This window comes from Setaria viridis, chromosome 1 (genome assembly GCF_005286985.2).
Source record: "Setaria viridis chromosome 1, Setaria_viridis_v4.0, whole genome shotgun sequence".
In the NCBI taxonomy this organism is placed as follows: Eukaryota; Viridiplantae; Streptophyta; class Magnoliopsida; order Poales; family Poaceae; genus Setaria; species Setaria viridis.
Genome location: NC_048263.2, coordinates 8,216,815 through 8,233,182, shown reverse-complemented (window position 1 = coordinate 8,233,182; position 16,368 = coordinate 8,216,815). Strand labels below are relative to the sequence as shown.

At 47.3% G+C, this 16,368-nt stretch overlaps 2 protein-coding genes and 1 pseudogene across 4 annotated transcripts; 2 read left to right on the top strand and 1 right to left on the bottom strand.

Annotated features, from left to right (window-relative positions):
* Positions 1 to 4,864: 4,864 nt before the first annotated feature.
* Positions 4,865 to 7,924, bottom strand: LOC117852558 (protein NLP6). 2 transcript variants are annotated; one of them, XM_034734724.2, is made up of 5 exons: positions 7,690 to 7,924; positions 7,048 to 7,589; positions 6,772 to 6,816; positions 5,758 to 6,664; positions 4,865 to 5,604 (listed from the first exon to the last, which is right to left on the bottom strand). In XM_034734724.2, the coding sequence occupies exons 1-5, from the start codon at positions 7,793 to 7,795 to the stop codon at positions 4,955 to 4,957; spliced, it is 2,250 nt and encodes a 749-aa protein (XP_034590615.1). In that variant the 5' UTR covers positions 7,796 to 7,924; the 3' UTR covers positions 4,865 to 4,954. The 2 variants fall into 2 exon arrangements, with proteins under 2 accessions (XP_034590615.1, XP_034590691.1); XM_034734800.2 differs by having other exon boundaries at positions 5,758 to 6,571.
* Positions 7,925 to 10,231: 2,307 nt separating this feature from the next.
* On the top strand, positions 10,232 to 15,038 carry LOC117852681 (protein STRUBBELIG-RECEPTOR FAMILY 1). Of its 2 annotated transcripts, XM_034734918.2 has the most exons (15): positions 10,232 to 10,927; positions 11,032 to 11,183; positions 11,297 to 11,426; positions 11,548 to 11,619; positions 11,712 to 11,777; positions 11,879 to 11,950; positions 12,040 to 12,105; positions 12,468 to 12,533; positions 12,637 to 13,076; positions 13,162 to 13,436; positions 13,530 to 13,804; positions 13,926 to 14,049; positions 14,136 to 14,284; positions 14,374 to 14,530; positions 14,668 to 15,038. In XM_034734918.2, the coding sequence occupies exons 2-15, from the start codon at positions 11,066 to 11,068 to the stop codon at positions 14,773 to 14,775; spliced, it is 2,118 nt and encodes a 705-aa protein (XP_034590809.1). In that variant the 5' UTR covers positions 10,232 to 10,927; positions 11,032 to 11,065; the 3' UTR covers positions 14,776 to 15,038. The 2 variants fall into 2 exon arrangements, with proteins under 2 accessions (XP_034590809.1, XP_034590886.1); XM_034734995.2 differs by lacking the exon at positions 10,232 to 10,927 and having other exon boundaries at positions 10,943 to 11,183.
* Positions 10,238 to 10,384, top strand: LOC117841759 (U1 spliceosomal RNA; annotated as a pseudogene).
* Positions 15,039 to 16,368: the final 1,330 nt, after the last annotated feature.

Sequence of the window (16,368 nt, the reverse complement as noted above, 5' to 3'; positions counted from 1 at the left end):
GTCCTTTCCGTAGACACCTTGACCGTAAAATGGTTGAAGCTTTGATATGCATGAAAGATTGGGTTGCTGCAGGAGAAGAGGTTAGAAAAGCATCTCAATTTTAGTTGTTGTACAATATTTTATCATAACCATGTTTGCTGATATATGTGTCTTGACTTACTTTGATTTTCAAATAAGAAGGTTGGTTCAATTGTTGGTGATCTTGAAGTTATTGAAGCCCTTGCTTCAAAGCTGAAGATTAAGGTATTGTCAATTGTGCCAAGTCTCTTTACAAATCTGTTGTGTCATATTTTGCTTCCTGTCATATACTCAAGTTTCTGTATAAAAATTGAGAACTATCTAGATTCTAATGTCTACTTTAAGTCATTTTGCTACATTATTTGTTACTGTAAGACTGATGCCTCCTATTTGTTGTAGGACGACGATTGTCGCGGACAGTGATGAAGAAGTAGATGGGCCACATGGAGATGATCTGTGCTTCTTTGACATGTAGAGTTGTCTGCTACTGCTGGAGGCTTTTGGTTACTGTCGTGCTTGACTGCTTCTGCTTATGATATATTCATCTGTTGACTGTTGAGTGTTGGGCTGTTGGCAGCTGCCCGATGTGGCATTTTTTTTAATTTGGACTTGTTACTTGTGAGTTGTGATCTATTAGCTTGGTTGTTGCCTTGTCTGGGGGCTGCCGGTCATTGCTTTTGCTTCACTGAAGTCTGGAACTGGAAGTGGAATTGTTAGGTTGTCTGGTTGTGCCCCTATGCCGCTGTGTGTGATTGCCTTGCCTGGTTCGCCTATGCGTGCCTATGTGGCTTTGTGATGCACATATGTGATGTATACTGAGACTATGATCTTTATATCTTATGATCTTACCTGCGTATTGTTCATTTTTTTGCATATGGATTATGCGTGGTTGCAATTGTTGCGTCGAGCTAACTATTTGAAGTGGTTACATGCATCGATGTTCCCGTTTTGTGTTATCGATTCCCAATCGTAATCGATATGTTCCCGATCGAAATATTCCGTTCCCGATATCCCGTAATATCGAATTCGCTTTCCCATCCGGCTTTCCCGTTCCTGCTCCCGTTCCCGGCTAAAAAATGCAGGAGCGGGAATGGTCAAGGTGTTTTCCCGACTGTTCCTGACCGCTTTCATCCCTAGCACTTCCTTTTTCCATGTGAGCACCATAAACCTTATCCATTCTCTTCCTGTGCTTTCTTCCCCAACCATTCTCTCTCTTTCTCCATTCTTCTTCGTTGGGCAGCACACCAGTGGCCTCCGCGAGCACCACCGCGCAGGGCGCACCGGCAGTCGCGGCAAGCAGCCCATGGAGGTTGAGCAGCGAGCGGTGGGTACTTCCCTCAATGCCATAGCTGCAGTGCCGTCGGTCACGCCAAGCTAGCATGCCTCACGCTCATGTCAATTGCGCCAACGAGCTCCTCCGCGTGCTGCTCAACGGGATGGTGCAGCGGAGCAGCGAGAGCTCATGCCCATCAACAGCTCCATCGGTGAATTGAAGCGCTACCCACCGGTGAGCTCAATCTCGACCTCGGTAGCTGATGCGCTCCACACCCAGCGAGCGCTTCGATGAGTCTGGTTTGATGTTGCAATGGATGATTTGAGATGTTGGGGTTACTGTGCGCTATTGTTGCAAAAATCGATCTCAAATGCCAGACTTTTTTTAGATGTTGCAAACAAATATTTTTAATGTTGCATAAAGTGTTTTTGGATGTTTCATTAGCTAGTTCACGGAGTTACCATCTTTTAACTAAAAATGGAGATTTGGATAAGATGTTGCACGAAACATCACCAAATTTATTGCGTGGGAATTTTTTCCTTAAAATCTCTAGGATTGGATGCTAGTCATCAGTTGTTGTCTTTTATGTTGCAGATGGTAAAGGTTGACTTTGCAGGCTCCCTTTCTCTACGTTGCAATGGACCATCCGATGCGAAATTTCACATTGGATGTCTGAGCGCTAGCAGCGCCGTAATCTAATATACAATCATATGCTGAAGCTGTTCGAAGAATGCCATCGAGTCAAATGTCCGAAAAGATTTTTTTAAAAAAAATTCTCCCACGCTTTGAATAAAGCGAGCTCTTTTACGATACACAATAATACTCTCTCCGTCCCAAATTACTATTTATTTTGGACTTTCTAAATGTAAAACTTTTGATATGGATTACGTAGCAAAAGCTATGTATCTAGAAAAGCCGAAACGAATAGTAATTTGGGATGGAGGGAGTACTACTCAGTGGTATATAGTATTTATAATTTTTTTCCGAAATATATAGTATCTATAAGGTATAATTGTTCATTATTATATATAATTGTTCATTATTATAGATAATTTAGTAATTATTATATTGTAAGATGTGATATTTCAAATGGAATGGAACTTGTGTCAAAAATAAAAATTATAGTGATGTTATTTGCATTTTTTACCCTAATGCCCTTATACTACCTATACTACTCGTGTATACTACCCATATCACAGGTGAAGATTTTAGTAGTATGTAATTAATCTTAACCATCGTATGTTTTCATACTAGTTCTTTTCGAAAATTAATATAGCATAGATAGATTGTGTACCGTAAAAGAACTCACGTAACTAGCGCAGAACCAGTCTTTTAATTTATAGCGTATTCGAAAGCGAGCTTGCCTAACAAAACATTCAAACTGATATGGCTTGAAGTCGAAGAAATTGTAGCCAGCATCACACCTCTGGCCAAACTCCAGAGGTAAACATTTTCTGTATACTAGGTTGGCATGGCTGAGATAAACATGTTTTTTCCTCTCACAGTATAGGAACAAAAGTCTGTTAAATTTTTTCACGCAATCAACAATAACAATAACAATATAGACTTTCAGTCCCAAATAAGTTGGGTAGGCTAGAGTTGAAACTCAACAAGAGTCACAAAGCAGGATTCTGGCACATGAATAGCTCCAAGCACTTCTATTCAAGGCTAAATCTTGGGTATATTTCATCTCTTCAAATCACCTTTTGTTGCCTCTTCCGATGTCAATTTTGATTTTCATCTGCCTCTCTTCACATTACTGTCATGCCTTAAGAGTTCCACTATGCACCGGTGCCTCTGGAGATCTTCGTTGGACATCACATTACTGTCACGCCTTAGAGTTCCACAATGCACCGGTGCCTCCGGAGACCATAGTTGGACATTACATTGTCATGTGTCTGCTATTGTCCCCGTTGTCTCTTTTGCTTAGTTCTTGCGCAGTGTGCTGATGCATGTTTCCACATAGAATGTGCAAATTATGGATGTTCCCAGGGTGAGGCAGTGTGCATGGAGTATCCAGGTGACTACGCAAGATTCTCTGCGACTCTGAAGATAAGACCTGGAAGGTTAGTTTTATCAGTTTTTTTTTCATGCTGGTAAGTTCAGTTCTTCACGTAGATAAACTCGTGTGCCTTCATGTAAATTAACTGATTGTGTGCCCCCTGAAGGTACGAGATCAGGTTCTTGGTTGGATGGGGCCTGGAGATTGTCACCTGAATATCCCATCGCTGCCAAGGGGATGACGCAGAAGTATAGAACAATGCTCTAGATGTGGAGTAGCATATTTTCCTCCTCTTCTAGCATATCTGCCTGCCAAGTGCCAAGCAAGAAATCAGTATTTTGTGCAAAGCAAGCCTCCAGTTGCATCAGTTTGTTCTTTACTGTAACACACACACGACTAGTACTAGATCACACTGACCAATTCTTTTAGTGCCCTGGGTCTATACCATCTAAACAACTACAACAGTATGTATGCTCCAGCTTTTGGCTTGAATTTTTCCGAGGTCCAGTGGCGACACGGATCAGTGAAAGCTCTACAAAATGCTTGTAAGGAACATTGTACTACTGAAAAACTGAGCATTGGTTCTAACCCTTAGTACCGGTTAGTTTTTGACCTGATACTGATGTGAGCATTAGTATCTGATCTAATGGCTAGTTCCTCAGGAGCCCCCTGTGACCCCCTTTAGTACCGGTTGGGGGCTCCAACCGGTACAAAAGGTCACCTATTAGTATCGGGTGGAGCCTCCACCCGGTACTAATATACCTAAGGGCTTTTAGTACCGGGTAAAGCCACCACCCGGTACTAATTTTCCTCCTATAAATCAGGCGTCTTCTTCCTCCTGCCCAAGCTATTTCCTCCAGCTCGGGCTTCATCCATTCATAGCGAAATAGGGGAGGTGCTACCGGATTTTTGACCATTTCGTGAGGATTTCACTCATTCAAATGTTCTAAAGGTTAGAAACTTCATCCTCCCTTGATACATGGTTAGTATACTAAGTTTTATGCTTTAGAGTTAGAGTAAATTGTGATTTTTAGAATAAGATACAATGGAGAAATTTTTTATTTATATGTGTGTGTTATTTAGAGCTCATATTTATGATTTTTAGAATAAGCTACAATTTTTTGGATGATATGTTTCGTATTAGTCAAAGAAATTGATATGAGGTTAGAGGAATAATTTCATAGTTTACTCCTTTACAAATATAAGCTTAATAAATTATGGGAAAAATATAATTTGTTCATATTTTAGTCATTTACAAATATGAGCGAGATAAATTGTGGTACATAAAGATAATAAGATGAAATAGAGGTATGCAATTAGTCATTTTTAGAATAAGCTATAATGGAGAAACTTTTCATTTATATGTTATGTTCGAGCTAATTAAATTGTGAGGAAAAAATATAATGGGTTCATAGTTTAGTTATTTGCAAATATGAGCTAAATTAATTGTGATACATAGAGATAGCTTCTGCTGTTGGAGATAATGGTGATGGTGAGGGCGATTATCGTTCCTCTCGCGATAAGGAGAAAACCATAGTTGGTCCTCATGATAAGCTGAAGAAAAGAACACGTAGAAGAGAGTAATGCTTCGTTATTTGCAAAGATATCATAAAGATGTTAGGGCGGTCAAGCGCCAAGGGCCAAGGCTCTATTTTCTGTGACTAATCTGAGCTGCCACAGGAGCTGCCATCGATTTCAGCCAACTCCTGCACCATCAACCTGATCACCGGCTGAGCCGCACCGGAGCCAGACGATGTTGACGTTCCCGACAATGCCGGGACGACGTCGAGGCACTCCTGGAAGTCGGCGTCGCAGGACAAGAGCACCCACTCGTTGTCATCGTCCAGGTACTTGACGTCGAACTCGCTGGCCTCCAGCCCCAGCCTCTTAGCCACCTCCCGCTTCACCGTCGCTACGCCTGCAGAGCTTGGCACCCTGAACCTGATGATGTCCCCTTTGTAGCTGGCCTTGACCGTCACCACGCCAGCGTCCACGCCATGCAAAGGCGTGCGCAATGCGGCGTCCCTGGGAGGAGGCGGCGGCGCATGGCATGAGCCTTGGGAGGAGGCCACTCCCAGAGCACTTGATAGGCATGGCAGGGCATGATCACCACGAGCAGTAGCCACAGCTGGAGCTTGGTGAGAAGCAGTGGCAGCAGGAGTAGAAGCAGCCATGGGGTTTGATGAGCCTGGCACCGACTCAAAGACGCGCTTGATCTTGTCAAGAGAACGGTTCGCCTTGGCGATCTTGCGGAATGGCCATCTGGAGATGCCGTGCTGCCTGCAGATGCGCTTCATTGTTGTCGGACAAACTGCACAAGAACAGAGACATGTTACCTGAGTACCTGACTCATGATCCAACATTCAGTCATAAACAATGTTCATGTTAATGTTCATGACAATGCATGTTTGCGCTTAAATAGTCGAGGAATTCATAGCTGTTCTTGAGACAAGAATTGCCTTACCACCAAGGCTCCTCGCGGCATCTTTCAGGCTCCCTGAGAAGTACCGTTGCAGTACCTCCAAACTGACAGTTTTTTCATTCTTTCTTTTGGTCTTCTTTTTCTTCTCGCCAACTTGTGATCTTGGATCCTCGCCTCCATTTTGATCACCACTGTTCATCTTGGGTGCTTCAATGTCAGCAGTACCCACAGCAGCTGCCAGATGTAGACCCTCCTCATCTGAATCCCTCTCATCTCCTCCATGATCGTTCAGCTCAAACTCAGGGGCATCAGCCATGATCACAGGATCAGGTCGGAGCACGCAATCACCATCTGCATCGATCTCAAAAGACAAATCCTCCAACCCACTTATCACAGTCGCCTTCAGATGGCCATTGCCAAAGTGTTCCGTGATGGTGGCCGCGATGGCGTCCGCCGCCGCCTTCTGCTCTGTGCCGTCTCTGCAGTCCAGCGGGAGGAAGAACTCCAGCACGCACCCTTCCCGGCTGCTGTCATCCATGGACGCGTCGTCGCCATCGCGGCGCAGCTGCACGCAGACGGCGAGGCAGCCGGCGAGGCCGCAGAAGCGCGCGTGGTGCGCGAGCGGGTACACGTCCATGGAGTACTTGGTGACGTCGGCGCAGAAGCGGGGCCCGCGCGCCGCGGCGGCTTCCTCGACGACCCCGCCGCGACCGGGACGCAGGTGGTGCTCGACGCAGTCCTCGCGGAAGCCAAGAAGCCTTTGATCTGCGTCGGCGAGGTAGAACGGCGTGCCGGCCGCCGTCAGGGAGGCGTGGTCGTCCGTGCTGGAGCTGCAACGCTTGCATCTCACCCAGGCCTGCGCTAATGGCAGCTTGTGAGCTTCACCCACTGTGGTCAAGATGTCTGAAACTTCGGACATTGCCATCTCAGCAGCATCGTCGTTGCAGACCTGGTTCGTGAGAAATGACATTGGATTGGATCAGTCGATGGGCATGGCATGACTGTGACAGCAAATGTTTTCAACTTTGCTTAAATTTCATGTGATCGCATTCGCACCTCGGGTGCGGGGCGGCAGATCTCTGAACCTCTCAACGCCACTTCCTGCATTTGCATTTGGTATATACAGTAAACAACAAGTTCGGAAAGCGAGTCATATTTTTCAGAAACTACAAAGGAAATTGTGCCGTGTTTGATCGCGTTGATTCTTCCAGAGGTTTGTGATGTTCATTGGAGTTGGAGGTCGTTGAACATTTCATGCAATAGTGTTTGCATCTTGCAGCAACCAGGAAAGTTGATGTGCAGATGAAGAGCTGGAGCAGAGGAGTAGCTCACCTGGAGGGCCTTGGAGAGCTTGTCGACCTCGTCGGCGAAGCGGATCCTGGGCGAGGTGGTGACCAGCTCGATGACGGCGACGCAGGATCCCGTGGCGGGTTCGAGGATGGGCAGCGCGAGGGCGGCCTGGATGTCGTAGATGAGCGCGTAGCTGATGCGCGCGTACTCGCCGGTGCCGTAGTACTGCACGTTGGGCGTCCACTCTGGCGCGCCGGCGTCGAACACCCGCCCCGGCAGGCCGCGCTCCCCGGGCACGCCGGCGCCGCCGACGGGGAAGGCGTGCGTCAGCGAGACGGTCCGGTACTGGAACAGCCGGTGGCACTGCGGCGGCGCCAGCACGAAAGGCTGGCCGCGGGTGGCCAGCACCCGGCGCCCCCCGTCCCGCGCCGGCGCCCACACCTGCACCAGCGCGCCGCCGCCATCCCCCGCCGCCTCCTTGTAGATCCTCAGCGCCCGCGCGATCCGCTCCTTCACCGCGCCGCCGCCGCCAACCTCCTTCCCCTCCGCTCCTCCGCCGCCGCTCCTGCTCCGGTCACTCGCACCTGCACACCCACGCACGGATCCAGCGAAGCAGCCATGATCAGGCAGACGTTACCTCAAACACCAACCAATCCACTACAAGAGCAACACCGCGACGCTCACATGGATCGCTTCCCCGGCCGTGGCCGTCGTCGCCGCGGTCGAGGCGGAAGTCGAAGCGCTGGAGCACGCCGTCCACATCCACCTCCACCTCCATCCCGACCACCATGCCCAAGCCGATCAACCCCGCAGCCGCATGCACCGCGCCGCAGCAACGTCGAGCCGCAGCTTCCCACCCAAATCCTACTACTCTCCAATCAATTCAACCACCCCGCATCACCACCGAGCAGGTCAGCGTCGGGGCTTCCAGCTTGTTTACTCGCAACTCGCAAGTGGGGGGCGCCAGCTGGCGGGCCGCCATTGGAGGCCCGCGCGGGGATCCACGGAATATGCCGGTTGGGGGTTGGGTTTGGACCGGACCGGGCTAATCCGCAGCTAAACTAATCCCTTGGGCGATTAAACAAGCTTATCTTCGTGCCACTCCGGCTTTGGACTTTTGCAATTTGCATCTCACATCTTGTTGCATTGGGGTGCTGGAGCAAGTACGATAAAAAAAACTCTTTGGATTATTTTGGTATATTATATAATTATTATAAAAAAAGAACGACCACGACAAAGGTGACTAGGCTAGTGTGTTTCTCTTATAGGAAAGAAGAACCAACAAGGTAAGAATAGGTTGGCGCTCACTACTCAACAGACACAAGTACATGCCTGTTGAGTAAAAAGAATACTTCAATGTAGATCTTCTATTCGGATTGAGTTCTTTTCTCTTCATATTTAAAGTAATACTTCTTCCATTCCATAATTTTTACTATGCACCTAGTGTAGATCTAGATGCATAATAATATTTATGAATATGGAAAAACAAAAACGACCTACAATTTGAGGGAATTTTTTTTCATAAGGATTTGGAACTCGGAAGTGATTGGGTGTGGATAGTACCTTTGAAGTAGGTGGGGGGGAAATGTTGTGCCATTAGCCATCAAATTGAGTTTGTCGTGGAAGAGGAGCTGCACTTGGTTTTGAAATGCGGTTAGACGAATTTGAGTAAGCGCAACGTTAGCACTTGACAGGGATTAAAACAGGTATGGGTCCACGTCAGACCTTGCACTCTGTGCTCAAACGCGGACAGGTACAGCACGGCGCTCACATACCCTGGATGGCGGGACAAGTTCGTCACAGCTTCGGTGCGTGGATAGACTCGGGTCGGGTCGACATGAGCGGCGGGCAAAGCGCTTTTCAGATCGTTATCGCTGCCATTTCAGTTTCAGCGGCGCATCCTAGTCAGTTCTCATTGGCTTTTTGAACAGACCAGTAGCCAGCTATAGGTTGTAACCCAACTGCTAATGCACATGACAAGTCCTCTTTTGCCTTTTATATGAGATGGTACCGGGTGAAACACTTTCAGATGTTTTCTCCCCCCATCCAGTACTAAACCAATATAACAGACGTACACACACACGAACTTCAAGATTCAAATTTTTATTTTTTATCAATAAATAGTCTTGAATAATGTAAATTTTGTTTTTATAAATAATATCATTGGATTGAATTAAAAAATATGTGGTTATTATTTTCATGCTATAAACACTACTAGTATGCGATGAATTACGAGTAAAAACTATTTTTGAAGAGCGTACCAAGCCAGACCACAAGCAGCTTCAACAATGCTACTTACCTAGTTATGAGATGCCAACATAAAACTACTACATATGAAGCATGAAGCGTCCGTATTTATTACATGCGAATCATACTGTTTTGAAGAACTCCAATAGATTGGGGCACACATCATTATAAACACATGTGTGTAATCCTTCCCTATAAGTGTCTTCGAGAGATCCACATTGATCTATATGAATACACATATATAACCGTATCTAATGGTGTAACAAGAAACTCAAATTTTACCTTATTAGGGGGAGGAGAGCGTTAAAATTTTCAAAAATGTAGTTAAAATTTGAATTTTGTAGTGGAAATTTGCATGGTTAGGGGAGGGGGTCTTGTCTCTTGCGTCCCACTGCCACGGTATGTTCATATAAGTATCTCCAAGAGACTCGACAAATAGTATTATTAATTTTAAAATAAATAAAAATACTAACCGAGTGAGTTTACAGATAGCATAAAATATTCTATCGTAGACGCTCCTATTTTGAGATGGACGAGCTATTCTTAACAAGATCACGTAATTTATGTTCTCGATTTGTTGAATGACCGTGAAACCACCGAATGCAGCACGCCAGCACCACCACTACCTTTCTAGAATGCATAGATACATTGAATTAAACTTGGTTTGGCCCATCTACTGGCAACTTGGTCTGCCCATCACACAGCCTGAAGTCTATCCACAGATGGCCAGATGGGCCACCGCTCGAAGCTTTCTTTTGGTCAGCCCAGCGAAAAACTTACCAGGCTTGGCCCATATTCTGGCAACTTGGTCGGCCCATGCTTTACCCAGCGCAGCCACGCTCCACTCCGCGGAATCCAACGGAAGCGCGACGCTGCGGTTTCTCCCTGGACTCTGGAGCGCACAGTTTAGTCCCACCTCGGCGCCGCAACCAGACGCGCGCGGGCGAAGCGCCTACATAACAGAGCCCCTGGCCAACGTTGCAACATACTTACCTGGACGGGGTCGATGGGCGATCATCAAGGCCCATGGCCTAGATCAGTGGCCCACATTGCACTTGGTGGGTGCGCTGGTCTACCATCTCCCCAAGTGGGAGAGTGGACGTCATAATTTGTGGTAGAGTGGACGTCCGCGCGGCCCCCGCCAATCCTAAGAAATTAAGTTTTGGTCCTTGAACGTGGAAGGTCACTTCGATTTGGCCCTTTTGTATAATAATAGAAGTTCAGAGGAATTGTTTGTCATTCTTGGGGTATATGTCGTTTTGGAGCACTGCCTTGGGCCCTAGTTGCACCTTTCTTTGTTCCTTCTCGGCGGCCCAAGCAGATTTGAACCAGAAAGACTCTGGGCCGAAAGAAGAAATCTGCGTCGGACCTGTTTTTTTTTTTTGTCCTCTCCGAGGGGGGTTTGCTTGCAACGCCGAGCAGTCAACGGGTAGCTCACCGGCCGGAGCTTGACTCTGCATAACTAGATTGTATTACACTTCATCACCATGCTCACCTGCTGATCAGGATCACATCATAGTTTAGTCCACTCCGTTGCCGAGACAATCTCGCAAAAGCAATGCAAGTGTGCAGCCAGCGACATGTTTCCTCCACAAGCTTGGAAAACCTGGGTCTGAGCCAGCTCATACCTCCGTCTCAGCAGCCATCACTCAGACACCCTTCCTGCTCATGTTCGGTAAGAAGATTCGCTCTCACATATGCCATCACCTGGGCAGCTTGATCATTCGCTACCATTGCTGCCGACACCTACGCCTGAACTTCTCCGTCTGCTTCCTGCAGCTCCGTGCTCTGAAGTTCTGAACTCACACGCCCAATGCGCTGCAGCAGAGAACACCTGGGAGTGACGCTATGGCTCGCCTTCTGCTTGCTGCGGCTGCACGCGTTCCAGTTCCCCATACCCTTCCTCGAACCCTACACGAGCCAGCAAGACGGTGAGAGGAACCGTCAATCTCGCCTCCATCTTTGATTTGAGTGAGGTTTCTCTGCCGTTTTTTTTTCTTGCATTGTGCAGAGGCCAATTTCTGTCAGAATTTTGGAAATGCAGTTGATGCCATCAACGATCTGTACGCGGCACTAGGCTCGCCGGACCTCGACGGCTGGACGGAGGTAGGAGGAGACCCCTGCAAAGAAGCATGGAAAGGAGTGCAGTGCGATGGCCCGAACGTAACCGCGATGTAATACTGCAGTTATCTCCACTGAATACTGATGATGCTCTTCATGAACGAAAATCTTGCATCTGTGCTTTGGTTTGTGAATTTGTTCATGTCCTGATTGTTTTGAGTGCCAACCTGACAGAGAGCTCCAAGGTGCAGGCTTGGGAGGGAAGCTGAGCCGGACACTAGGAGACCTCACTGCCCTCACACTATTGTGAGCATTCATGCACTTTTTTCACTATCTTCTACTACTAGTTCGTCTTTTATTTTGCTTTGATCATCCTGTAATCGTCGCCGCCACAACAGAGACCTGAGCAACAACCAAATCGGCGGCACCATACCACAGAGCTTACCACCTGCACTTACACAACTGTGAGAGAGAACTCTGAATTTTTCCTTCAGTATCATCAGCAGACCGCCAGACCCTATGGTGTGCAGCTCACAGATGTTTACTCTTTGATCCTGTTTTGCAGAGATCTTTCTTCAAATAGCCTCAGCGGCGAACTTCCGGATTCCATGGCAAAGCTAAGCTCACTGTCAACATTGTAAGTACCATCCTTATACAGACCTTTTACTTTTGGCTGACTGTGCAGAAGTGAGTTTTCTGAATTTTCTACGTGTTTGCAACTTGCAGACATGTGCAGAACAATCAGCTATCTGGGACACTCGATGTGCTAAAAGATCTTCCCCTGACAGACCTGTAATTTCTTCATCACATTTGCACTCAGGCCTTGTTTAGTTGCCCGACAAATCAAAATCACTGCGCCAGCACTGTAGCATACTGTAGCGTTTTATTTGTATTTGTGAATTATTGTCCAAATATTGACTAATTAGGCTCAAAAGATTCGTCTCGCAAAGTACAACCAAACTGTGCAATTAGTTTTTGATTTTGTCTGCATTCAGTACTCCATGCATGTACCGTAAGTTTGATGTGATGGGGAATCTTCTTTTTGCATAGTGCCAAAGTTGGGATTTTGGAGTAACTAAGCAGGGCCTCAAACGTCTTTAGTTCCTTTCTGTCAAATAAAAACTGCACACTAGCACTGACACTGAAATTTGCAGGAACGTAGAGAATAATCAATTCTCAGGGTCAATCCCAGAAAAGCTTCTCTCTATCCTCAAATTCCTGTAAGACATTCATCATTTACTTTGACAAAACTACCTCCACATGTCTATCACAGGTACAATTCACTGCCTGTCTGACAAAACTTGCCTACTTGATTCCCTGCAGAAGAGATGGCAACAAATTCAACATACCACCGATCCCCGGCTTTTCTCCAACTCCGCCGCCGCCGCCACCTGTACCATCCACATCACCTCCTTCTCCTCCAATTCCTCCTAAGCATGTGCCAGAATCAGCTGCACCACAAGAACCTCCGGTCCTTTCTGGTTCACACCCTCCCATATATGTGATTCCAGCTACTCCACAGGATGCCCCTCAGAGACACAACAACAAGGTGTCACCGGCGAAAGCCGCCGGGTTCAGTATCCTCGCCGCCGGTTCAGTGAGCATTACTGTGGTTGCAATCGTGTTAACGGTATCGAGATGGCGCCAGAAGAGAACTCTCCGTGTAGGATTCCTTAGAGGAGTTGAGATGAGCACGCCGGGTTGGGTGAGGGAGCCTCCTAGAGTGGGTGCAGTTGCCAGACCAGAGAGAGAACGCCATTCAGGTACACAAAAAAGGGCATAACTGTCATTTCATATGCACTTGTGCAGTCTCACTCAATGTTTTTTTCTATCCGATGATTACTGAAGGTGCTGAAGAGAAGATTCATTGGCCTCCGAGAGATTATGTTAAGGCGGCAGGATCCTCGATACACCCATCATTCAAGAACAGCAACAAGGACATCACTGTGTCAGACTCAGATACGAATGTTCAGGGAAGTTCAGAAGGCCAACCTCAGCAATTTCCTTTCACATTCTTTACTGTTGCATCCTTGCAGCAACACACCAACAGTTTCAACGATAAGAATCTGATCAGGGAGACCTGTTTCGGCAAAATTTATTTAGCAGATCACCCAGGAAGCAAGGTAACCTTAACTGCAAAAACACTAATTCTGATGCCAGTTTCTTCGCTCCTGATTGTGACATTCTCGCCTGAACCATCTCTCTGTATTCTCTAGTTTTCAGTACTGAAGCTTGACGGTGGCACCACGAACATGCCGGTGGCCGAATTCCTGAAGATTGTTCAGGGCATCTCCGAGCTCCGGCACCCGAACGTCGAAGAACTTGTAGGGTGCTGCGTGGATCACGGCCAGAGACTACTCGTCTACAAGCACTTCAGCGACAACACCCTCGACGACATGATGCGTTTCGAGCACCGGGCGTCTGACGCAGCTGAGACGCTTCCCTGGGATGCCCGGGTAGCTGTCGCTCTCGAAGCTGCAACAGCGCTGGAGTATGTCGTGCCAAGATCATCTCATCTCGTGCTTGCTATTTTGCTGTTAATGTGTTAATGAATCCAAGTGTTATGCTGATGAATTTGTGCCTGATCGAAAAATTTTGATGTTCTTTCCAAGGTATCTTCATGAGGGGAGCCACAAGCAGGTGGTTCACCGGCATTTCAGGCCAGAACACATCCTCGTCGACGGCGAGCTCCGGGTGTCTATCTCCGGAGTTGGCCTTGCTCCATTTGTGCCTCAGGTAGTAGTAATCTGGAAAAAAAAATTCAGACAGGAGGTCGGTTTCTTGAGTTCCATCATGTCTGTTGATGACTGTTGTCTGCTCAGCTTCAGATGTCAGACTACTGCAGCGGCGCGCTGAGCTACGAGCCGCCGGAAGCGGCGGACCCCGCCGCGGCGTGGACGGCCAAGGGCGACGTCTACAGCTTCGGCGTAGTGATGCTGCAGCTCCTCACCGGGCGCAAGCCCTACGACAGGTAAACTCTCCTCGATCCGTGGCGTCGCCTGCCGCCGGCGTTCAGCACGAAGAGCTAGCTAATCGATGCGTTGTGCGTGCGCTGTGCAGGTCCCGGGCGCGGGGCGAGCGGCACCTGGTGCCGTGGGCGAGCCCGCGGCTGCACGACCTCGCCGCGCTGGGCAAGATGGCCGACCCGCGCCTCGGCGGCGCGCCGCCGGTCAGGTCGCTGTCGCGCTTCGCCGACATCGTCGGTCGGTGCGTTCAGGTGAGCCGTCCATCGCAAACCCCCCTATCTGCGCACGCGCGTGCGCCTCAACGCGGCGCGCGGCGCGGCCGATCGATGGATACTGACGTGTGAGCTTCGTCTGCTTGGCACGGCGTGGCGTCGCATGGCGTTCGCAGCAAGAGGCGGAGTTCCGGCCCGCCATGTCGCAGGTGGCGCAGGACCTGCGGCGCGCGCTGGAGGAAGCGCGCGGCGGGGCGGGGAGCGGCGGCGCTGCACAAGTTTAGCTAGCTGCTGTGCTCACCGATCGGCTCGCTCGGCAGCTTCATGGGTACGGTGGGTGGAATGGAAGTGCACGGTGGTGCATCATGGCAGTTAGCTGACGCGATGCAAGCATGATTGTAATCGCGTAGTAAATTGATTGTGTTCTTCACTTTTGTAAAGATTAAGTGATAGCAAAGCGGGCAAAATTGAGCATTTTCACCATAACAATTATGTAGCATATTTCACATGTCATGCCATTGCTATACATGATTCGTTTTGATTGCAACTGTTTTGTCATGAGTTCATAATTATGCCCACCCCACCTAGAACAATTAAGAGAGAGATGAGCAAGAGATTAGTCCAAAATTATTTGGTGCTCATGTCTTCAAAATGTTCTCGCTAAACACTGTTGATTTTACATCCCCATTTTGGCACCCTTTGTCCCTAAAACATTCATTTCCCTGTGAAGACATGAAGGTGGCATCAAGGTGTAGAGCACACCACTCGCAAAGAAAAGGTGTAGAGTAGATCTCAGCAAACTACGAACCGCCCGATCAAAAGCCCGGTTTCTTTTAGACTAAAATATCTACCCAAACCCATCCATAACCCTATCGGGCCAACAAAATCGGGTCCAATTTGGACCGTGCTTAGGACCTTCTACGTCATATTTTATAGTACAAATATAATTGATTTCATTATTCAGGTTGGGCTCGAGCTAGCCTGATTTTTTTGGCTGCCACCAAATTCAGCACCACCAAGGTACTAAATAGCATTCGTAGCGAACGCAATAGCATGTTTGGACTTAGCGGCCGCTATTGTCCGCTATTGCTCATGTTAGTCCGCTATTCGCTATATTTACAGTTCAAGTGACATACGAATATAAATCAAATGGTAATAATAATGTTTAAAATGGTTATTTAGGTAATGGCGAAGAGCTATTGGATGAAAAATGAAATTTTTTATTTATTGATATGGAAATTTAATGTTAATATATATCCATACATCTTAATTATACCTATTTATTTGTGATTCTTACCATGTTTCATGTAATGGCTAACTTAAAACTATAACTTTTTATAAGTAAACTTGATGTTAATATTCATATATGCTCTAAGCTTGTGACTATTTTTTTGAATTCCACTATTTGGACTTAGCGTCCGCTATAGCACCCGTTATCCGCGATCCGCTACACCGACACTAATCCGCTACCATACCGTTAAATGCTATTTAGTACCTTGAGCACCACGCCCAACCCTAAATGAGTGTCGGTTCGGGCCTCTTTTGCTTAGGTTCAGGGCAAATTACGAAGAGCACACCGATATCATTTTTCCCTTCATCTTTTCACAGAAGAACCAAACACCCTTTCTAACCACAATAATTTGCACTCTGAATCGGAATTAAAAAAACACTTGACTCTCTTGCCCTTCCTCTTCTCACGCCAGAGCTCATTAGTGAGCCTCCCCAGTGCTTGCGCTGGTCCGAGATGAGCAACTTTCTTGTGCTCTCTAATTGTCTTTCGTATTTGAATTCAAAAGCTTCAGCCTTTTGGTTGTTGGATTTATTTTTCTAAACGAAAATTGAGGCTTGGGTTTTACTAATGTAGCATATGAGCACAT